The sequence below is a fragment of the Stigmatopora nigra genome, chromosome 17, assembly GCF_051989575.1.
Source record: "Stigmatopora nigra isolate UIUO_SnigA chromosome 17, RoL_Snig_1.1, whole genome shotgun sequence".
Classification (NCBI taxonomy): domain Eukaryota; kingdom Metazoa; phylum Chordata; class Actinopteri; order Syngnathiformes; family Syngnathidae; genus Stigmatopora; species Stigmatopora nigra.
Genome location: NC_135524.1, coordinates 2999791 through 3023124, shown reverse-complemented (window position 1 = coordinate 3023124; position 23334 = coordinate 2999791). Strand labels below are relative to the sequence as shown.

At 35.4% G+C, this 23334-nt stretch overlaps 1 protein-coding gene and 3 long non-coding RNA genes across 4 annotated transcripts; all 4 read left to right on the top strand.

The window, feature by feature from the left end:
• The first annotated feature begins 122 nt into the window (after positions 1–122).
• Positions 123–20129, top strand: LOC144210983 (uncharacterized). Its single transcript, XM_077737953.1, has 26 exons — positions 123–321; positions 4269–4416; positions 4913–5071; positions 5171–5363; positions 6412–6543; positions 12187–12855; positions 14019–14063; positions 14258–14377; positions 14944–14993; positions 15070–15123; positions 15187–15240; positions 16749–16856; positions 17215–17260; positions 17374–17427; positions 17791–17844; positions 17935–17979; positions 18063–18116; positions 18378–18422; positions 18515–18568; positions 18691–18735; positions 18809–18862; positions 19007–19051; positions 19153–19206; positions 19319–19426; positions 19817–19870; positions 20046–20129. The coding sequence occupies exons 1-26, from the start codon at positions 207–209 to the stop codon at positions 20127–20129; spliced, it is 2643 nt and encodes an 880-aa protein (XP_077594079.1). The 5' UTR covers positions 123–206.
• Positions 20130–20185: 56 nt separating this feature from the next.
• LOC144210201 (uncharacterized) lies at positions 20186–20938 on the top strand. The gene is made up of 4 exons (XR_013329327.1): positions 20186–20231; positions 20461–20506; positions 20646–20690; positions 20884–20938. It is a non-coding gene; the product is annotated as an uncharacterized LOC144210201 (long non-coding RNA).
• Positions 20939–21173: 235 nt separating this feature from the next.
• On the top strand, positions 21174–22092 carry LOC144210172 (uncharacterized). Its single transcript, XR_013329318.1, has 5 exons — positions 21174–21229; positions 21475–21528; positions 21629–21682; positions 21843–21887; positions 22047–22092. It is a non-coding gene; the product is annotated as an uncharacterized LOC144210172 (long non-coding RNA).
• Positions 22093–22615: 523 nt separating this feature from the next.
• Positions 22616–23136, top strand: LOC144210173 (uncharacterized). The gene is made up of 4 exons (XR_013329319.1): positions 22616–22669; positions 22765–22818; positions 22888–22941; positions 23028–23136. It is a non-coding gene; the product is annotated as an uncharacterized LOC144210173 (long non-coding RNA).
• Positions 23137–23334: the final 198 nt, after the last annotated feature.

Here is a 23334-nt window from a genome sequence, read left to right as displayed (position 1 = left end):
TGTAGTAAAACTGGCATAGAAAAGCAGAGCTGCTATTGGTCATTTAGTAGAAAGTAGGCGGATCATGTTGTTGGTTTGCCTTTCTGTGATTGGATGACATGCGTACTGTCTTGCAGGTGTAACGGACCAGTCACTTCCATTGTCAACCACTGATTAACAAACATTTCTCCATCGGACGCTAGGAAACGTCTTTTAGGAAAGAAATCATGTGCTGGTGGTCTCCTTGGACACTTTGCATCCTTTATTTTATGACCATGTGCACATTGGCTACCCATCTACATGATTATGAGGGAGAGTCCGGCTCTGGGATGCTTCAAACCGGTAAGCCACATGGCAAGATCTACTTTTAAATGACATTGCATTTAACTTACTGACAACCACGAGGTCCAATTCATTGCATTTTGTTATTTTCGCCACTGATCTTCTTTTGCTGCAAGTTTTCTCCACTCAAAGTGATTTGGACGTCTATTGCTGTCAACGGTAGTCATCTAGTTTAAGCCATACATTTCAATTGGCATTGATTCATATTCTATAAGTTCTAGGTTTGATGACTATCATCAACTATTGATGTTAATGAGTGCAAAATCTGTTTTGGCAAAACTTGTTGCAGATGGAAATTTCTTCAAACTTTTTCTCATTATTCTATGCAAATATATTTTTATTTGTTAAGAGGGACCTAGTGGTTAGGGCATCGCCCTCGTAGTCTTGAGGTCGAGGGTTTGATCCCAGGTTGGTACACACTGTGAGGACCTTCCATGTTTTCTCCCTGTAATTATCACAGTACACTTTATACACCTTATAACCATTTATATGCATGTTAGTGACTCTTATAAATATACATATGCTGCATCTTATTTTATTTACATGAATGGATGAGACAAGGTTAAATTGACTTGCCTTTTGTTGCATTCTTATTATACATATCTTTTTTATATAGAAACAGATACAATAAAAACTGTTCAAATGCATTCTATATGCATAAGATCTCACGGAAGGATTTGAATTTTAACACAAAGTCCCAGCGGCTTTATTCTCTCATCCATGTTTGTTTTCTCAGAATTGTTGATAGAGTGACAGAAGAGCACATGCTGTTGGGTTTACATTTTGTTGAACTTGTATAATCCTTTCATGACCTGCTGAAATTGATCTGCGATTGGCACCGTGCCAGGCGCCTGAGTGAGTCACGTCTGAATTCCACAGCAGCGCCCTGTTTATTTTTGAGACTCGGAATTGTTATGTTCTCTATCGGACATTAACATTTTTGGGGTAACTACAACCTGATGGTTATGTAATGTAGAGTAATGTGCCTGATAATGGTCTCTGATGACTAGATATACTTAATAATAACACCAGATATACTTAATAATAATAATTTATTTTGGGCAAATATAAGAAAATGCCAGGAAAATGCGATAATAAAATAATAAAATTATTAAATTGCATGACAATCAACAAAATTATAACTCATCTTCTTATCTTTTATTATTTCTGTATTTGAGTCCAAAGTTTCCCAAACCTCTGGAAAACATCAACAAATCTGACAAAAGCCATACAAATCTCACAATGTGAAAAATTCATATGCTTTTTCTTCACTTCACATTTTTCTTAGATATGAAAATCCCCAAATGGGACAGTTTAAGATTTGTGGATATAATCTACACTTTATCAACTTGCTATATTTGAAATTGAGCCAATGACAATAAGTTTGTCATTTTTGGCTAACCACAGGATGAGATAATTTTAATGTTCTGCCAAAAGATATTAGACAAGTTGGGTCATTTTTATAGTGTATATAAATATAGTCATTATATTTATGAGTTTTTTAGATTGTTTTCCCACAATTAAATTAACCTTAATTGTTAAAAATGCACACTTTATTACCCTAAACACATATATTTGGACAATTTTTGAAAAGGGAACATTTTGACTGAAATACTGAAAGCCAAAAGCAACCCGATCAAAAGCGACGCGCAATTCCCCCGTAAGCTTGGCGTGATGATGATGTCATTGCCAGTATAATGCCAGCTGCAGCTAATAAAATGATGGAATGGTGGTTCTTGTTTCCTAGAGCCGTGATCTGAAACCCATTACCTGATAATAATATACTTGTAGTATGTGGCATAGTTTAACAATGTCAAATGTATGGCGTGTGGGTCAGAAGTGGCCCGCTTGGGTCTCTGATATGGTCTGCTGGCTTCTTCTGACTGACAGGCACTTTAAGAATACTGTACATTAACAATCAAATGATTATTTTTTTTTTTACTCAGGTGCTGTTAAAACCAGACTTTTATGAGTTGTGTGATGGCAAAAGAGTACACAAAGAACCTTAAAATGCCATAAATTTAACAGAAAGTAGCCTAAAAATGCCCATAATTCACTAGAAAGTGATGCATGAAAAAGAAATTATAGGAAAATTATGCAAAATTTACAGGAGGTGAACTGTAAGTACCATAGAGTGGCAGGGAAGTAATTTAATATGAATTCATTGCAAGCTATTGACAGCAATAGATGTCCAATTCACTTAATGTGGCATCTATTTGACCTTATGTCATTAGATGCAATTGAGGTTAAGATGGCAGCAATAGACATGGCATCCCGTGCTTTAAAATTCCTGGTAAGATGGTAAATGACATTTTTTAATGTTTTTTATTGCATACCTGTCAACTGGTACGTTCTCGCCGTAATTGGTACAACTGAAAGCCCATTTTTATATTGGTACGCTGTACACATGAAAATGGTACGCTAAACGGTGATTTTGAGAATCGTTCCCGGAAACGCATGTCTGCCAAGTGATATATGTACCGGCGCCTCTGATTGGCTAAAAAAAAAAGATCATGATAAACATTTCGTTTTGTAACACTTTCACCATGTGATTTCCGTTTCCTGTTCCCTTGTTTATGTTTACTTTCATTTTGTTGTTCGTGATTTTTTACAAAAAAGTAAAGTGGTAAGATTTTCCATGTATTTATACATATATGTAAGGGCGAAAACAAAATTTGGTAAGATCACAAATGGTTCGAGGTTGACAGGTATGTTATTGTGACCCAAAAGATGTCCTTTCAATGCCATTCCTCTGGGCCGTTAGACTGTGACCACAGAGAGAGAGATCGCTCTGTGTTGAAGGCATATGTCTGGCAGAGCTGTCTGCATGTAAAAAGTCAATAGCTGACAGATTTGGATTCACTTACAAGTCCGAATAGGGAATTGTTAAGACTGTTTCCATATTTAGCAGGCACATTTTTATGTACTGCTTTTGTAATACTGACTGACTTGCTTCTAATGCAGTAAATGTCATTACTATATACGTCAAACCACCACTGTTAAGATCATAACAGGCGCCTTGACAACTAGTGAATACTTTGTTTTATCCTTTATTTGAAGTAAAAAAATTAATACATAGCATTTAATCTCAATTTTCCAATCCAATTCCAATTAGTTTTGAAACCAACAAAAGGCAAACCAAAATACAAGAATATAAAGCAATTATATTGTAAAAACAGACAAAATGTAAAAGAATTGGACTCATCCATGTTGTATAACTTGTGTCAAAAAGGCTGCTTAATTACAAAATGTAATTTAGTGATGCCTTGTTGCATTGGAACAAATAATTAGAAGATAATATGTTATGCTAATATCAATTATTCCCCATTAATCGCCTCAGCCACTTTGTATAATACACATATATCTCTTTATCAATTTTTTTGATACAAAGCTTCACCTCTGAGCAGGTTATTTAATATTTTCTAACCAAGACATAAAACTTTGCGGTCTTCCACGGCAGCCGAGAAACGTTAAAAAAAACGGAACAGGATCAAATTTGGCAACAGGAAAAACGTTAAAAATCTGAACAGGATGAAATTTGTCAGCCTTCTCTTTTACTTCTAAAGTCAATGAGTCCATAAGTGGTTTTCCGCTTCCCAGTAATGGCATCAGTAAGTGGTCTGTTCACTGCGTGTTAAAGCCCGACAGTATGTCGTAATTGCCCGCAAATGAAGGAGCTGCTTTCTGCATATGTTTGCCACCTGGATCTCATGACTCGTGACAGACTTCATTTCAATGCGTCGTTGAACATGAACTATATTTCAACTTCAAACTTCATTTTTATCCCTTTTCATATTTTAACTTCATTAGGCAACATGCTGAATGCTTTCTGAGACACTCTAATGAGAAAAACTATGCATATTTTTTAGTGCCAAGTACATAAAAGTGGAAGTATTCTTGTTGGAACCCATTTTTTATAGACCAACTCTGTGTATATGTGTCTTCAGATGAGGTGAATATTCTTCAGGACTTTTCCATTCACTTGCCCAACAGTGCAAACACGTCGTGGACAATGGAGGATGACCCGTGTCCTGTCCTTCAGGTGGGACAGTACTCCATCTTGGCTCTCCCTCTTATGCAGCTGTTCACTGAAGGGTATGCTTCTATCTTTAGACTACTGTCTTTTTAATACATTAACATTGTTTCCCATACACAAATCACCTTAACATTTGTGACTGGAGTTTGTTTATTTTAACCAAAATGTGAATACATGGTAATAAGAAATACTATGTATTAAGGATGTCAAATTAATGTTGGTCCATAGGCCTTATTTTTTGCAATTTTGGCTTATTTGGGCTATTTTTAGTTTTAATAATTGTGATTATATTTTTCAATTGCCCAAAAAAAATGAAATTAAAGTGAGTGCAATTCCAATAATGCTATGAATTACACTTGTGCAACTAAATACTGCAATATACTGTAACTTAAATAAAATAGTTTAATCTAAAAACTATTTGGATATTTACACAAATTGACACAACACTATGAAGATGTTGGAAATTTTAAATGAAAGAGAATGGAAGTGCGCCATCTTTAAGGATATATTATTGGATAGGATCCTTAGCAATGATTGTAAATGTTTTGTATTCAGGTTTGCTGACCAATTCAGTCTCCTGTTGCAATTCAAGACATTCCAAAGAGTTGAAAGCAGCATCTTCACCATCCTGAGCCCCGACAGACATATTATGTTGCAGCTCCGGATCAGTGCCTTCACAATCATCCTCATCGGAGCACAACAACGTCACTACGAGTGAGTCTGCATCTAAATGTCATGTTAATTTGGGTTGCATGTTTCAATCAAACTATGAATGTTAATGATTTTTTTAACATCATGCACTCTCATCCTTAGATTCCCCGTGAGAAATCTGACTGATGGACAGTGGCATCATTTAGCAATCAGCGTGTCTAGTCGGCGTGTGGCGATATTTGTGGACTGTGCTCTGCTAGAGAGTGTGGAATGGGTTAATCAAGGGTTAGGGATCAGAGCTGATGGACTTTTCATCATTGGAGGCATTGTTGAAGGTTTTGAGACTCCATTTGAGGTAAGTCGGTTGATTTTTCAGCACTAGTCTTTATAAAAGATGGACTGATTGGCTTTTGCTAGGTGTCAATATTGTTTAGTCAATGTAAAATTCATTTGAATTGACAGTAATAACAAATGTGCTCACATTAGGCATTAAATAAGATTCATAACAATTCAGATGGCAAATGTAATGCACAATAGTTGTGTCAAAGTTCAAATTTAATATCCAGAAGGTGACACTGTTGCCACACAATCAGGAAGGCAATTTCAGGAAGATATTTGTGGCCCTTGTTCAAACCTATTTCTTATTTATTTGAGAAGCAAATGATAAGAAACCACTTGTTTTTTTTTCCAAAATATGTACTAGAATATCTAAAACAACTTCTAATTTGTACTACTACTATTAGTGTTATTTCAAAACATGGAATTAGTATTAAAATGCCAAATATAGCATCAATAAAACTAAAATTAAGACTGAAATTTTCAAATTTAGTTACTTTCGCACTACTGTATATTTCTAAACATGAAATATATGAATGAGATCATTGTTTTGACGTGTTTTTTGTGGGAAGCATTTCTGCTCTCTAAAAAACAACAAAACTTTAGTGTGGTTATTTATAATTGCTGCAACATGTTCTTTGTTCACACACAAAACATTTTATTGCAAATTCAGTCACATTTGTTGATATATTAAATAGTCTTATAATGAGTAGGCATGCTGTGGGAATACTTTTTGGGATCTAGAAACATACTACTTGTTTCTTTACTTTTATATGCTACTGGAGGCAGAAAATACTGCATTTAAAACTTCTTTTTGCCATACAGTGTTGCTTATCAACGCTTATATAAGCAGCATGCCGCCTTCCTGCACCAATTCCTGTAAACACAGACTTTTAGATATTATCTGATGGGTAAATTACACTGTCAATTACTACACGCATGAAATGCAGTACAACATCTGCTCGGCAGTCAGCTCCAGCTTTAAAACAGATGCTGCACATTACCAAAAAAGGATTTTTAATCTTTGTACACTACTGACTGTATGTTGCTGTGATTCTTGTATATAGGGTCACCTGAGACAGCTCACCTTTGTGATGGACAACCCGGATGCTGCTCGGCAACAATGCACCAATCATGCGTCAAGATGCGCTGAGGCCGGTTTTAAGTCTCTACGATCAAGACAAAACAGTGTTTTTCAAGTAAGCAAAATATATATATCCAATTACTTCACCAGCAAACAAAAATAACAGCAGTAACTTGAATTTCTACTTTAATTAGTTTTGTTAAATTTCTCCGAACAGAATCTATTCATTTTTTAATATTAATTCCATCAGTTCATTTCAACTAACCCCTAAACAAAATCATTAGAGGATTTGTATATAAATATACAACACATTAAACAACTGTTTATTAAAAAAAACTGCTTTTAAGAAGTTTGTAAAAGAGGTCATGGTTAATCAGAAGTGACTAAAATCTATTTCTGGGAATTAAGAGCAAAGCATCCCCTTCTAATTTCTATAGTACTTTTTTTTTGTCCACTTTAGTTTATCAGTACATAGTGTATAGATATATGATGAATATATATCCCTAATGTGGTTTATTCTTGCAAGATGCAGGGTTTCTTTGCCTTTTTATCTGATTTTGGAGATTGCTTTGTCAACATATATATCAGTCTCTTTAGAGAGGTGTTGGTTGATTTAAATGTAGTGTAATTATAACAAGATGCAAGTTGTTTTTCTACATTCATTTCATTAATGAATCATAAATTGTTCCAGATGTGGGAATACCATTGTTTGGATTTCTAGTTTCAGTGTTCCCTTGGGTTCTTAACCCCTTAACTTCCATAGCCATTAAACCCATTTCAATTGGGATGAGCATCTTTATTAAATATCTATCACTGTAAATGACAAATGGGTAAAAATTAGTGGGTTTTTTTTGGGTAGGTTTTGTAAAAATGACATTGTATCAACAGCCAATATTGTTTTATTGTGATGAGATGTTGTGAAAACATGTTAAATTTGAACTTGGATTACAAATGATGTGCTTTGTAAGTGTATTGTGTTTAGGAAGGTTGATAGTGGATAGCAGTGAAGAGGGGTGTGCACCTTGTGTGGGTGTGTTAGTTGAGTTTTGGATCAGCTCTTGTGCATGTTACTATGAATGGAGCACAGCTGAACTGCAAACAGATCTGCTGTGTCTCCTCTGCAGTCATGTTCTGTCATCTGGGATGGTGTCTGCTGCTGGGATTCTTGATATTGGATTTAAATGGGCGCTTTGCGCACGGTCAAAGACGACGAAAACAACAGGTACAAGCTTGACTGCTTAATTGTGATGGTTCATTTGCCCTCTTAATTGAAAGAGTAGGAGGTCAATTTTGAGTAGTGTATTTTTAAAATGGGATTTTATATTTGTGTTCTTGTATACTCATTTTGGAGTAATTAACTCATTTTAAATGGGGTATATTGAGTAAAAAATCATTTATGAAGTCAATAATAACCGGTTTAATGGGAAAAAACCCAATTAATTTTAAGTATTTATTCAGTACTACAGTATTTTCAGTCATTTTCAAATGTCAAATTATATTTTCAGTATTATTGTATCTCTATTGTTCTATTTAGCTAAAGTCACCTCTGATTTATAACATAATTTAATGGGAATTCAATTGAAGTAAATACTGATCTGTTGATATTGGTCTTCTATTTCATCTTGTGATTTTGCAGCTATAACTAACAACTGAATTCTATTCCATGGTGGATTAAAATAATTCAAAGTGCAAGTAGAGACAAGCTTACTGCGCTTAAGCAGCTTTCTTTTTTAAGAAAAGTGCAATGCAAACTTGCCTCTCCTTCGACTCTGCCACTGAAGTTGTTGTGGTACATTTGTTTGACTTTGATGCAGACTTTAAGAACTCAACTTGCACTGAGTGACAGACTGTCGGGTTTCTGCAAGCCGAACACTTCTTTACATGCCATTTGCAGTGTTTTTGCTATTTCATATGATAAGTTATCAGTTCCACAGACTTTAACTGATGAACTTTTTCAGGATTTTATGGCCTTACATTGGAAGAGTTTAGTGAACTGAGTGGTCGCTACTGTTGGGGTATATCAGCTGAAATCACAAGTCCAGTAATCTGTCAGATGTTGCTACTATTTTGTAGGAGCTTGCATAGTCCATTGGCTTTAGGTGAAAGTGAGCTCAATTTATATGTACAAGTTATTAACATCTTTTGAGGTTCTACACCTCTCAACTCATGCATGCTTCACAATCTTAGATTCCCAGACTACCACTGGGGATTTGGAATTGCACTTTGATCCCAACCAACAGTGGGATTTGGAACATTTGGGTGGTCCTATGGGGCAAAATGAGACAGAAAAAAAACATGACAGTGTTAATGCCATGTTCAGCATAGTCATATACAGAAACACACATGCAAAAATTTGGCCAAGGAATATACTATAGTTAAGTTCAGGTTCAATAATTATGTATTTTTTTAATGTTGTAAGATTTCTTTGCCTACATTTGAAATGATATTATCATATTTTTCATTGAAATTTGCAATCAGTCAAAAACTAAGTTAGTTTAAGACAGAATTGGACAAAATTAGACCATAAAATAGCACAAAAATCTGCAAACCTGAACTTAACCTCAAATATAGTAAGAAAAATTATTATATAGTGACAGGCATAATGAAGTTTTTACATTTATACCTTTTTTAATTTATTTTTTTTACCTGTACCCTGTGTAGTGCCTTATTTTGAAAAAATACACACCCATACATTTCGTCAGTCCAAGTAAGACTAAACTGAGACACAAACGTCATTTTGGCTTGCTATTTTTTACAATTTAATATTAATGCCACATTCAATTCAGGTTAAGAACCGCTGTCCTAAATCATTAGGCCCTTTTAGTCTCCCTTTCTAGGACAGCCACTGCCTTTTACAAGACCCAGCCAGTCTGAAAACGTTTGCATACCTATGTCTTGCCTAGATTTATGGACCTTACCAATGGATTAGGTTTTGTTGTATGTGCATGTGTGTGTGATTTGCTAACAGAACTCATCAGTTCATCTAGCAATGACTTCTTCTAGCCTTTAACGCCCGTAACAGTCTATCTGTCAGGCTAGTGGAGGGACACAGTAATAACCATTAACACAATCCAGGTGGAGTTTACCAACATCTGCCCTCATTCTGAAGGACTGACTTTTCCTGTTGAGATTTGGATAGAAACCGTGTAATGATCATTCTGCTATGTAATGCCTTTAAGTCTTATTGGGGCCATTTTTTTTAGTTTTAAGTCAGAATATATGAATTCCCAGGACCTCAGTTACAGTAGATGTTCTGTGATGTATATGTAATATTTTTTAGACAGAAAATGAAGTACATTTGCAGTATTTGGGTTAAGATTCAAGTCTGCACAAGTTAAATGGGTGACTTTTCGTGAGAGTAAAGGAAAGAAAATAACGATAGAGTTGATAGGAGATAAGAAGAAATGGATAATTATTTGATTGTGAAATATTTATTACATTTTTTTTTTCATGCACAGGCTAGGGCATGTTTAGTATTCTTAGATTTAGTTGGTTGTATTTTTGGCAAAACCACAAAACCTTTGACAGTGATAAAAGAACTTATAATGATACATATTAATAGTTTCTGTGTTGTGGCATGTTTAAGTGCTTTGTAAAAAAAGTGAACGTTTTTTTAAGGTATTCATTCAACAAGATGTTTTTTTAAGGATTATTATATCACTTTTGTATTCAGGAACTCAAGTGAAAAATAATAATTAAATATCGTAGCTAGTAGATACTAAGAAATGACCCATGAAATGTTCTCATTGGTGGTCATTCACTATTTAAAGTGGAAAGATTGATAGCCCCTCCCATTTTGGTGATAGATAATGAGTTAATACTTGGAAAAAATGATTGAATAGAGACATATTTTTTGAAAATATTGTAAGACTGCAAGTCAATGTGAGGCTACTGAAAGGTTGAAGTCAAGCAAGAGGCCTAACAAGGTGCCCCAAGCGAAACAAAGGCCCTTTCATTCATTCTTTTTTTTTCCTCATCCAGATCTAAAGTCAGACCGCCTGCTCTACTTGTCAAAGCCCCCCCAAAACTCCCCCAAAACCTCCTCCACCCCAACTTATCTTTTCCCAGTCTGTCAAATTCACCTACAGTCTTTCATGAGAGGAAAACCTGGCATAAACTCTGTGAACTAAAGTACAGAAGCAAAAAAAATACCTTCATTTAAAAACAGTAACAATTAATCATTAATCATTCATTTATTATTGACTTTTAATACGTCAAAGTGAAAAAAAATATGTATTTTGGGTTATTTTATTGAGTTTTTGGAGTGATCCTACTGTAGCAAAATATACTGTTTTGAATTTAGTTGGAATTGTGGTTGAACCACAAAAACAGTGATATTTAAGAAGGTAACAAAAAACAGAACTTCTTTTCTAACCCTCAATAAATCACCGTCATTTTTATTTTTTTTGCTGGCACAGCCTTTACCTGAACATTGAATCTGACTCACTATTGCAGCTGTTCTTTCCAACCTTTCTTTAATTGCTCCCCCCCTATAGCATGTCTATGTTCCACCTTTCCATCAAACTTAATATGCTCAAAATGTTCCAGTTTTCTAACCTTATGCAACGGGTCAGAAGTAATGACATGTAAGATCAGATAGAATCATATGCGCTGCAACATGATGTTCTCCATAGCATACTATCCATCTTTTTCGGCATTTTCTCTGTCAAACCATTATAAAATAACATCATTTTACAACACTTTGTCCCAAGCTGCCTCCCCTATTATGCTATTATTATCTATATCAGATAAAATTGCCGCTTTATACAACTATGGTGTATAAGTAATGGTAAAAACAGAGGAATTATTACCTCAAAATCACCAAAATGTATATCACTAGGGTCAATTTAGTAAAGAATCAAAAGGTGACATGAGTTGAACTCTAAAAGCTTTGCTGTGACTGGTTATCGTCTTTAAGGATTACGAAGCCTTTCATGCTTTCATATTTTTAGAATGGATTAATTTACTGCTAATTCCATTGGATGTGTGTTTTTCTCTTGAAGGTTTACAGGATCGGAATAGACTATATGAATAAAAATTGAGAAAATGCAACACCCAGGAAGGACTATAATATAATATATCATCATATTAAAGTCAATTTAACGGAAGGATTAAACTGGAGCCAATGTAAATTTCCTTATAGGACAACAAGTATCCAAAAATAACAAAACAAGTTATGTGCAGTGGTATCATAACGGGGTCATCATGAACTTTACATTCTTCATAACGAAGGCTAGAGATAATAATCAGATGAGATTACAAAACTAATATCAAAATGCGCACTGGGATGTAAAGGGAGGTTTTAATGAAGGTGTAAACATTATGTTACACAATGTTTAACTGTTTTTATTCCATTTAATTTACTCTCATAGTAAAGTTAAACTGTAAAAAATGCATTTAATCTTAAATTTTCCTTGCCTACCTTTTTTTTACAATTTTGTGCATATCCACACTTCAAAAATATCATCATTTAATCTTGATTTATGCATTTGTGCTAAGTTGAAATGGACTAATTTGACGTTGCCTTACGGTGTTTCTCGTTATGTGTCAGTCATGCTTGTTCTATTTCCACGAATCAAATGATTTAATCTCCTTTTTTAGCGACTTTTTGTTCAGTCTTGTCAGTTCTGAGTAACTGTCACTTCTATTCTAAAGTACTTACTTACTCCTCATAATAATGAAAATATGAACTCACGAATAGACGCCATAAATCACAACAAAACTGTCTTATTATCAAATTTCATTTTCTTTTTTTTAGCCAAATGTGATGTGGCGACGAGGTACAGCCCGCGGAGACGGCACCCATCCTTCAGGAACGAGACGTCACGGTACCGGTGGACAAGGAGGCGTCTTTCTCGTGGATGAAGACACCGAATTACTAGATCTGACTTTACAAATGGGTGGACGAATCAACCCAGAATGGAAGCCTTCCAAAAATGGACAAAACCAGAAGGGGAAGTCTGAAACCTTGCCAAAGAAGACGGAGGACAACATCACCACTGATAAAAAGGTCGACCCTGGTGGGAGGAGTTCCTTAACGTTCCCAGGAAAACCCATTGACCACATTGTTAATCTTGACAGTAGAAACACCCGCAAAAAACCTGTTCTGGAATCTACTACTCCTCCTAAATTGCCTACAAATCCACAACCAACCTTTAAGCCTATTGGAGAAAGACAGTCCAGTTCTTCTTCACCTTTATCTGGAAAAAACTATCAAAATACACCAGTTAAAAAAGTGGACACCACAACACAGAATTTTAGCTATACGACCCACTCAGATAAAGTCCAAGTCAAATTTCAAAACAAAAGCAAACAAGCCACCATAAGAATCATTTCTAGAGATGGAGACATGCTCATGGGATCCAATGGGAAAATGTACCGTCTCAAACCTGGACAAGTTGGGAAAATGGGACCTCCTGGACCAGAGGTAAGTCAATTGAAATGATACCAAGTTATGGACATTTTGACTTTGGGGTCCCTATAATAAAATATATATTTTTTTTGGCTCAAAATGTGGTTTGCAAGAGATCCACAATGTCAACAAAGAATTAAATTCCAATAACTATCTTCGTAACAGGTGCTAAACACCTTGTGTGATGTCAAATGATATCATAAAATCGACTTATCCTAAAAATCCTTCCTGCCTTCTTAAGCCACTTCAATTCCAAAAATGACATTGGATAGGGTCTTGTTTTTATTCATGGACACTTTCAAGTTGGACATTCACAGGGGGCTTCTCTGATTGGCTGAATTCCATTCCAACTCTCACTTAACTGCATACGATATTATTTGTAAACGCGGTTATTGTTTAGGTTAATCAATTGTTACCAGTTTTGGATACCTGAAAAATCTCATCTAAAAAAGGAGGATTATTGTCTTTATTTTCCAATTTTAACACTTGATGTCACAATTGACACATCAGAAGAGTCCAAACTTTCATGATAATTCTTGGAAGGGAAGATGTTTGGCATGTATTTATGGTTAACAGCTGATGTGAACTGCTTTCACTCAGCCGCCATCTGAACCTGATTAGAAGACGTTACGCTAGCCAAACATGTCACAGACTCGTCGTAAATGTCTTTGATGTAGAAACGCAACACAGGGATCAATATGGTTTTTGGAAGATTTCAGAAGAGTGGAGCCTTGGGTTTAATTAAAGCAGCCTTTCATTCATACTATAATAAGACTTAGTGCAATAATTGGCTACAATTGCACTGGAATTGAAATGTATTTTTTAATAGAGAAAAGAATGCAAACTTAGTCTTTTCCCTTTTTTTAAAACAAAAAATCCAATACTTAAAATATATATATATAAAAATATACTAAAATAGCCCAATCTTTTGCTCTTAATCAGTTATGGGCATCATTTTTTATGAATTATGGCTTTCTGACACAAACATTTAAAGATTTTCCAATTTTATTGAGCCAATATACTGCACAGATTTAAGAAATCGGGTGCCAGATAAAGTAAAATGGACTCTACTGTAAAATATGAGGCAAAATTAAATGTACTGGTTTAATATAGCATATAATTATGCATTTTTGTTTGGTAATTTATAGTCTCTAGTAATAACAATTAATTATCTTTAGGGCTGGCCTGGAGAATCTGGATGGCCTGGATTTAAAGGTGATAAGGTAAGAGATACTTTAATTAATTCACTTGACTTGAATTGTATTTTTTTCCATTGTTTTATGAATACACTGAAAAATCAAATGCCAATTAATCAATATTGAAGTATATATTTTTAGTATGAATGCTTGCTCCACCAACTTTATGTGTCTTTATTCTTATTTTGAATTGATTTTAACTTAATTGTGATGCAAAAAAGGGTAAGATTGGCTTTGAAGGGAACCCAGGAAGACGGGGTGACCGTGGACCCCCGGGACCACCAGGTTTACCTACTCTGTACTTGTGGAGGAATACTGCTGAGGAATGGGAAGCTTTTCAGGTAAAATACGTACACACCAATTTTTGTATGGGTAAAGCAATGTAAAACTATATAGAATCCTTAATTCCACCATATTTTCAACCTCTTTATTTATCATAGTATTTTCTAATTCGCATTAATTTAAGTATATTGGTATCCATACAATTTTCACACTGAATTTGTGAAACCCGCTTCAAATTAAGTCCAAACCCGTAAACATTGCGTGCAAAAAAGTACATTTATGTGTGTATATCTGCTTATTCTTTGTAGTACAATCCTTTCAGTGTCATTCATGGATGGCAAATCCCAGCATCTCAGAATGATAGATGTGTTTTTATGTGAAGAAAAGATGAAATGAATAAATCTGTTAGTGGTTTGGGAGTTGTTATAGATACTTTGAACTTTTCTACTCTTACCCCCAAGAGGGCTTTTAATGACAAAGTAAGGAAATGAATTGCAGAGAAGTTGCAACAATAGAGTTGACCGACTGAAGTTCAAGTCTCGGGTCTTTAATCATTTGAAGTGTCTTCTGTATTTACTCCACATTTTCTTTCATTGGTTGTTAAATCTTCTCTGTTTACTTGCAGCAAACTAATTTCTACCAGTTGCTTCGTGCTGGTTGGCCTGTAAGTATGCGGTTATGTCAAATGGGGCAAAAAAAGTTCATGATTATTTAATTCTCATCCTTGATTAATTTATTTGGGGGCTTTCAGATTAAAGATGGCCCTGGGGGACCACCTGGAGAAATGGGAAGGACTGGCATACAGGTTAGGAATGGGCATGGATTATTATGAAGTCCTGATTTTTAAATAAAAATATTTTATTGTTAGGGACCACCTGGAGAACCTGGGGACCGTGGACAACCAGGAATACCAGGAGAAATGGTCAGTAGCAAAAACATATTTTGGTTGAAAATACTTTGGCTTAAAGCCCAAAAAAAGTTGAATTTTATGTTAAAATATTGATTAAAACATATTTTGGTTGAAAATACTTTGGCTTGAAGCCTAAAAAAGTGGAATTTTATGTTAAAATATTGATTAAAACATATTTTGGTTGAAAATACTTTGGCTTGAAGCCCAAAAAAGTGGAATTTTATGTTAAAATATTGATTAAAACATATTTTGGTTGAAAATACTTTGGCTTGAAGCCCAAAAAAGTGGAATTTTATGTTAAAATATTGATTAAAATTAACCGTATGATTCTCGGAAAAACCCTCCAAATCGGAGATTTTGTTATGTCAATTTAAAAACATTATGAATGCCCCTAATTAATTAAAAAACACAATAATTTTGATATTCAACAAAAAAATGAGTGCAAACAATTAACAGTAACATAAATTAAAGGTTTGTGCATGTCTAGTGTTGAAGCCCAGATAGTGGGTAGCAGAAAAAAATGTAAATAAGTAAAGTTGGCTTGTTTGGTGAGCAGGGGAATTCCAAGACACCCTGAGGATCCAAAAAAAGGGAAAAAACTATGCAAAAAAGTGTTGATGTGGATATCAGACATCACTTGAAGCTGGCCCAGTGCGAGGGATTCCTGACAGGCAACATAATGTTGTAAGCAGTGTTTTATCACTGATATGATCTAATGTTAGCCGTCTCCTAGGGCCTCAGGGAATAACCTGCTATGCCAGCTTCGTTTTCGATGTCTCTGTCGATGGATCCACCCGAATTCTACAAAAAAATAACCCTAAAACATACAGTGAATGCCTCTTTTGATTTTTTTTCTACCTTAAATCTATATTAAATCACTTCGACTTTATACAAAAGGAAGGATGACATTGGGATAAAATTGAAAATCCATTTTTAAAGTGGACCAAAAAAAAGTGCAAAAAAACAGACATTCAAGTCAAGGCTTTTCTTAGTACTGAATTGTTAAAGAGCACCATCTGCTGACATTTTCTTTTGTATCACAGTGTGAAAAATAATAATGAATGCATACAGTATACTCAAGTAACACATCCCCAAAGGAAATATATTCCAATCCATCCATCATGCAGAAATGTTGGAGAAATATCGGACATCAATCATCCTCAATAGCGTGTAATCTAATGGGCTTTTAGTGATTGTTTTTTGTTCTTCTTTCTAACTCTCTGAATCATTTCTTCTTCACTTCTTGTCTCCAATCTGATTTATTGCTACCTACAATTTACATGTCAGGATGTTGTGACCCTGGTGATGCCTTGTCTGTGTGAAATACAGTTCTACTGAATTTAGGAGGCCATCCCTTCTAGCGCAAATATGATTTATAGTTTAGTCTTCTGGTCCTCATTCTTAGCAATAGTATTAATGACTTTTTTTGTTACAACATGTCCTTTATCAGTTAAAATGTTAGTTTTCTTCCAAATAGCTTGTAATATACTTGTCATTTTTTGTTTGTTTTTTGTAAAAAGGGGGAACGAGGACCGAGGGGTACTCCTGGAAAACCAGGGGTCCCAGGAAGAGATGGGGAAAATGGAGAAGAAGGTCAACAGGGGTCACCTGGTGTCACTGGATCTCAGGTGAGTTTTTTTTTTAGTCCATGGGAAATTTTTGGTGGGATTGGAGACTAAAGTGGGTTACACAGTCAATCTGGATAGGTCGCAGAAGGGTAGTAAACTTTATATGAGGTACTCGATTTACGAGAATACTGACGGCCGACAGTTATCTTAGCAAAATATCGCTTTTTGCTGCATATAAATTCTGTCTCAGTGTTAGATTATAGATTAAACATCTGTTTCAGTTAAAAAAAAAGGATATCAACATAAAATTGGTGGCAAGAAATGTTTTTTAATGATATGTAAAAGCACTTGACTTAAAAATGTTCAGCTTCGGAACTGTATGATGTGTTGTAATGTCCCGTATCAAATTGACATTTAGGGCCCGTGGGGCTACCGTGGCGGACGAGGGTCCAAAGGGGAAAAAGGTGATGAGGTGAGATTTAAAGTGGACACAGATGTTTTTTGAAAAATATATATTTTCATATTTATATTTGCTTGAGAGATTTACATTGAAATGTTTGCATATATGCACTTTCAGGGTCTGATTGGTCGAACAGGTCCAAGAGGGAAACCTGGGGAATTTGGCGAAAAGGTACTCCAAATTGTTCTTTGTGTTGTGATTTTTAATGTATCTGCTAAATCTGAAGGAACTTTGGTCAATATTATACATGTTTTTATTTCGTGGGAAATGCAAATAAGGAAATAAGTCTTTGCTCATTTCAGGGTTCGACTGGTTTACCCGGACCACCTGGTCCTGTGGGGTCCAGGGTGAGTTATTTTTCTTACAATATGAAGTAGAACTGAAAAAACTCTTTGGCTGCCATTGAAAGATTATTTAAAATTCACAGAAAAAGTATGAAAATAACCACACAGAGAGAACTATCATTTTCAATGGCAGTAAACACTTTAAATTATGATATCTCTTGGTTATTAATTCCATTTTTTTGTACTGTAGGGGCCTCCTGGCTTCCGAGGAGATGATGGTCCAGAGGGCCCACCTGGTCCTGATGTGAGTAATGATACCTTCTTGGCTTTATAAGTAGCAAATTATTACGGATGCTATCTCAGAGTAATATTATTATGATTTACTTGTGTTTAGGGGGAGCTTGGATTGGACGGCATTCCAGGTTTACCGGGTCTGACTGTAAGATGCAAATAGAATCAAATATATACTACATGATAAGATACTTGTGTTTAATATGTTTTGGTGTATTTTTTTGCTGATAGGGTGCTCCAGGCTTTACAGGAAGAGTTGGAGCTCAAGGAGTTAATGGCTCCAGGGTAAAATGATATTATTGATTTGTTCTAATTTGTTGTGCAGTTTGAATGATTATAAAGGCTTGCAGGTTTAACATTTTTATCAGAAAAGATGTCTGCATAATAGTAGAATAGTTGTCAACTATTTTGTGTTGTGTTTTACATATTTCATGCATCTTGAGCTAAGTTTTAACAGTGACATTTTCACAAATTATGCACATTTATTGTCCTATAAAGATCCCCCATGTGCTGCTTTTTCTGATTTGTTTATTTCATCACATTTAGGGAGAAATTGGCCCTGCTGGGATTGTAGGTCGCAAAGGTCCACAGGTATTCATTTTACATGGTTATTATTTTACTTTTTTTGCTTACAGAAATTTCATGTTTTTTAAATTTAATTATTATTATTATTTTTTGACCAGGGGCCCCCAGGTTTTGAGGGACAGGTTGGGCCTCAGGGATCCCGAGGTCTCCAAGTAAGTTGAGTTAAATCTTATTAGACATGTGGCAATATATATATACCCCAAAATACAGTTTTAATAATATAATTTTAACATTGAATAGCATATATTTGAAGTTATGTTTCAATATTTTGCAGGGAACCCCAGGAAAAAGTGGTGGAGAGGGGCCTAAAGGAGATCCTGTGAGTAGATTGTTGGATTGTATTGATTTTTTTGTGTTGATTTATGTTTTTTTTCTATTTATTTTCTTCCTAGGGGCCTCCTGGGACTGTTGGTTTGCGGGGTGACCCCGGCTTTGAAGGCCCAGTGGTAAATGTATTTTTTATTCTTTGTATCATCACTAGGCCCAAAATAAGGGGAAATGTTAATTGTACAGCTATTTTTTGCAATAGATATTTTTTTACAGAAATGAATGAATTTATAGGAATTGATAGACCTTAATGATCTGTTTAGGGTGCAGTAGGAGAACCTGGACCACCAGGATTCCCTGGAGCAACGGTAAGTTACAAAAACAAAACTTTTTAATGCTCATTTACTCTTTCTACAAATATGTTTTTACATGTTAACCGTCATACTGATAAACCACATGTGATGTGCAGGGCATCCGGGGACCAGATGGGGAAAAAGGGATTCCAGGTCCTAAAGGAGATCAAGTAGGAAATACTATGATATGTTTCTAAGTAGTATATTGTAATGAAATATGAATGGAGCAGATAGTTGGGTTTTTATGGCGTACTGTATTGTAGTTTTGAATGTTTGTTTCAGGGTTTTCAAGGGGCAACTGGTATACGAGGTCCTCAGGGAGAAAGGGGTCCTGCTGGGTTCCCAGGGTACTTTGGGGCTAAGGGTCTACCTGGTCCCAAAGGCATTGAGGTATAATGTACAAATTAAATTTCAAAATACTACTTGTAATTGCATTTAATTGTCATTATTAGACTTCATTAGTTTGTCATTAAATTGTCTAACATAATACTACTGATGAGGTCAATGTAATATTGTAATGTGGTTTAAAAATACTTTAAGATGATAATTGATGTATTTTTTCTGATTTATTGTTAGACAACTTGTTTAAAAATTGTTTTTTTTTGTAGCTGTCTTCAGGACAATTATTATGATGAAGAGGTATATACTGAAATGTTTGGAACCGTGTAACAAGATGATTTCATCAAAAATATGCCCGCCACTGACCTTTTTAAAAGACTATGATGCATCAATCTTGATGTTGTCTTGATCTACTTGTGTTTTTTTTTTTTTATCTTTCAGGGCGGGAATGGCGAAACGGGTCGTCAGGGAAAGCAGGGCAACAATGGATTGAAGGTCTGTGGACACTTTCTTAACTCAATAATACCACAAATCTCAATTTTCTCTTCATATTAAGTATCTTTGATTTGACTGCATTCATGGATTCAATTATTAAGTCAATTATTTCCTCATTATGTTTATTGTCAACATTTTAAAGACATCTAAACAAATACAATAATATTTTCTGAAGGGTAACAGAGGACCACATGGACGTACTGATAAAGCAGGACCCAGAGGAAGCAGGGTACACTTTTTTTTTATTGATAAATCTTGAAATCACAAGCTTTTTTATACAAAAATAACATTGTCATTCTGGCTTTCTTTCCTCCAGGGTCGAGCAGGACAAAGAGGAGCCAGTGGCCAGCCTGGTCCATCGGTAATCTCGCCCGTCAAAATGCTTTTTACATGCTTAAAAGGTCAGCCTGTGCATTTAAGATAGGGATCATTGGGAAAGGTCATCATTTTTGTTCAATTGTCAGCATTTGTCACACTCAAAAAGATTATTTTGGGTCATCATTTCTATTCATTTTTGTTTTGAGACAAACATAGATTTTGCAATGTCAATATTCAGGCGCATTTATATGTATTTGATTGACACTTTTCAGGGTTTGTCCGGTCACCCGGGACCAGAGGGACCAGAAGGAAAGCCTGGTACACAGGTTCCCATTCTCTGTCATATTTTAATCAACAGTAAATGATGTCTGTTTGTCATATATAATCGATGCCAGTCTCACATTTTAATGATATGCAGTACATTGACTGTATATATATTTTTTTCTTCCTTTTTTAGGGTCCTTCGGGTGCAGGTGGACCTGTGGGTGGTAAAGGCCTCCTGGTAAGAGACTTAACCTTGCATTTTTTTTCCATTATATAATTTTTTTTAAATAAATTGTCTACCTTTTGATTATAGAATGGAATTATGTGTTTTCTTTTGCATGTTGGGTCAACTTGAGTCATTTTCTTATTGTTATGATGAGTTCCCATGTACATTAAGTGGATTTTTTCTCTTATTTGGGACTACTTTTTAGGGTCTTCAAGGAGTTTCTGGAGAAAGAGGACCAGATGGACCACTGGGTTTGATGGTATGCCTCATTATACTACGACTGTATAGATATATACTCTTTGGAATGAAGTTGTAAAGACAAAATGACTGAAAAGGGTAGAATTATACTGATAGTTCTTGTTCTTTTAAGGGTCTTCCAGGGTCTGCAGGATTTCAGGGCATGTCTGGAGCTCCAGGCGTCAAAGTGAGTTCATAATCATGCAATAATTATGTGTCTGTATATACATAAAGGTAGGATGTAACTCTTGTTTTCTCAGGGTTTGACAGGAAAACCCGGAACAGAAGGACCGCAGGGCCCAGTTGGCATATATGTAAGTTATTCTCCATCATATTAAATAAGATATTGTCACTTGATTTCAATGGGAACTCATTTTACACTGAGATAACACCCTTAAGTCAATTGGATGGTAAGCTGCATGGTATTACAATGTGAAATTCCACCAGTCATTGAAGGATTGTAGTTTGCAGTTATTGTGTAAGATTAAAGATAATGGATTATGTGATATCTCTTTTTTAATAATGAAATTCTTCTCTATGTTGCTGGTTTGGCCTCTAGGGTATCCCCGGGACTTTGGGCATGCGTGGGCATCCAGGAGTCATTGGAGAGAGGGTAATCCAAAAATAATATAGGGCAGAAATATATAGGCCATGATGTGTCATGGAAAAAAAATGGTATTACACCAAAAACTTGTTTTTGTCTTCTCCTCCAGGGTGAAGCAGGTTTGCGAGGATTTTCTGGGCCTACTGGGAAACCAGGGCCTCCAGTAAGTGTACCAGTTGAAGGTCTTGTTTGATTTACATTTGTTTTTGGAAAATACTTAATGGGATTTTTCCACAGAAGATGGAGGGGATTATAACATTTTTTTCTCAGTATTTTATGTAATTTGATGATGGGAAAAGTATGTTGCCTTTGTTAAATTTTAGGGTGTGCCAGGGTCACCAGGGGAGAAGGGACCTCAGGGACCCCAGGTAATATTTTGTTTTTTACTCCTTTGTGAAATACAAGATCATTACATCAAAATATGATGATACTATGCATTTTTGGAGATTTGCAAGTTAGCGAAAAGTATCACTGTGACTGTTATTGAGTATTTATCCAACATTCTGAAAGTGATTTTTCTCCCGCAGGGTCGACCTGGAAATGATGGCCCCAAAGGGATTCAAGGTGCACCCGTAAGTCGCATTTCTGAAGGGATGATTGGGATGAACTGAATTATTAATAAGCAGTATGAAAGATACTGGATGGATCTACCTATAGAGTATATTTCGAGAAACAGTACATGTGGATATACAGACAATATGCTTCATTGTGTTTTGATATTTAGTGCTAAAAGTTCTAATTCACCCTTTAAATTGATGAGGCTGAGTCTTAAAAATACTCTTTTAGATGACATGATATACTACTGCTGGGTTTTATAATATTTAGAAATTGACTTATACATATTCATGCTTATTTTTCAGGGTGCTCCAGGTCTCCCTGGTGATACTGGATCCACTGGTAAAGCAGGTCCTCGGGGAAGTAATGGTTCTCCTGGAACTCAGGGGCCACAAGGACCAATAGGAATCTTAGTGAGTCGATATTTATCATCTACAACCAATGAAATGATCGATACACTGAACATATTAATTCTTTTAACATCGAAATGTCAAAAATTGGGATAATGAATTTCATGAGTATAATTTTTGGATTACTACAGGGTCTTCAAGGGGAAGCTGGATTAATAGGAACAGCGGGAGAAAGAGGAGATGAGGTCCGTTTTGAGATTCAACATTTTATTATTATATTATTGTTATTTGGTGATGAAACATCCTGCTATGTTGGTAACTTTATTTTTGATACTTTAAGGGTTTACCTGGATTAGCTGGTGATGCTGGCTTGACTGGACTTGATGGAGAACAAGTTGGTTATATATAGATAGATATAATAATATAATATGTGATTCTCAAGTCCTAATCTTTTACACTTTAGGGTTTACCTGGCGTTGCAGGAGATGAAGGACCACCTGGCTCAAAAGGAGATCCGGTTGGTCAACATTTACGATTTCATTGCGTCACATTACCACAAAATGCTCTTAACTTGATGACATTTATGTTGCTTATATGTGGCAGGGAGACCCAGGGCCTCCAGGGAAACCAAGTTCTCCAGGATTACCTGGGGAAAGAGGACTTGGGGGCTTAAAAGGACTACAGGGTCCACCTGGGCCTATTGGTAAAGAGGTTGGTATATTTTCTTATTGTTAGATTGGATTGGATTGGATAACTTTATTCGTCCCGTATTCGGGAAAGAGTGTTTCCTAACCTTTTTCACCCTAAATTTACATACAAGTTATGAAATGTCATCTTTGCAGGGAGAAATTGGCCACCCTGGAGAAGTGGGAGATCATGGATTCAAAGGAGAGAAGGTTATCTTTCTAAA

Excerpts from the sequence above, each read along its gene's own strand:
- LOC144210983 (XM_077737953.1), top strand. The coding sequence starts at position 207 with ATGTGCTGGTGGTCTCCTTGGACACTTTGCATCCTTTATTTTATGACC. Across the intron at positions 5,364-6,411 it reads GTTTTGAGACTCCATTTGAG|GGTCACCTGAGACAGCTCAC; the intron begins GTAAGTCGGTTG and ends TCTTGTATATAG. Across the intron at positions 17,845-17,934 it reads AGGGCCCACCTGGTCCTGAT|GGGGAGCTTGGATTGGACGG; the intron begins GTGAGTAATGAT and ends ACTTGTGTTTAG.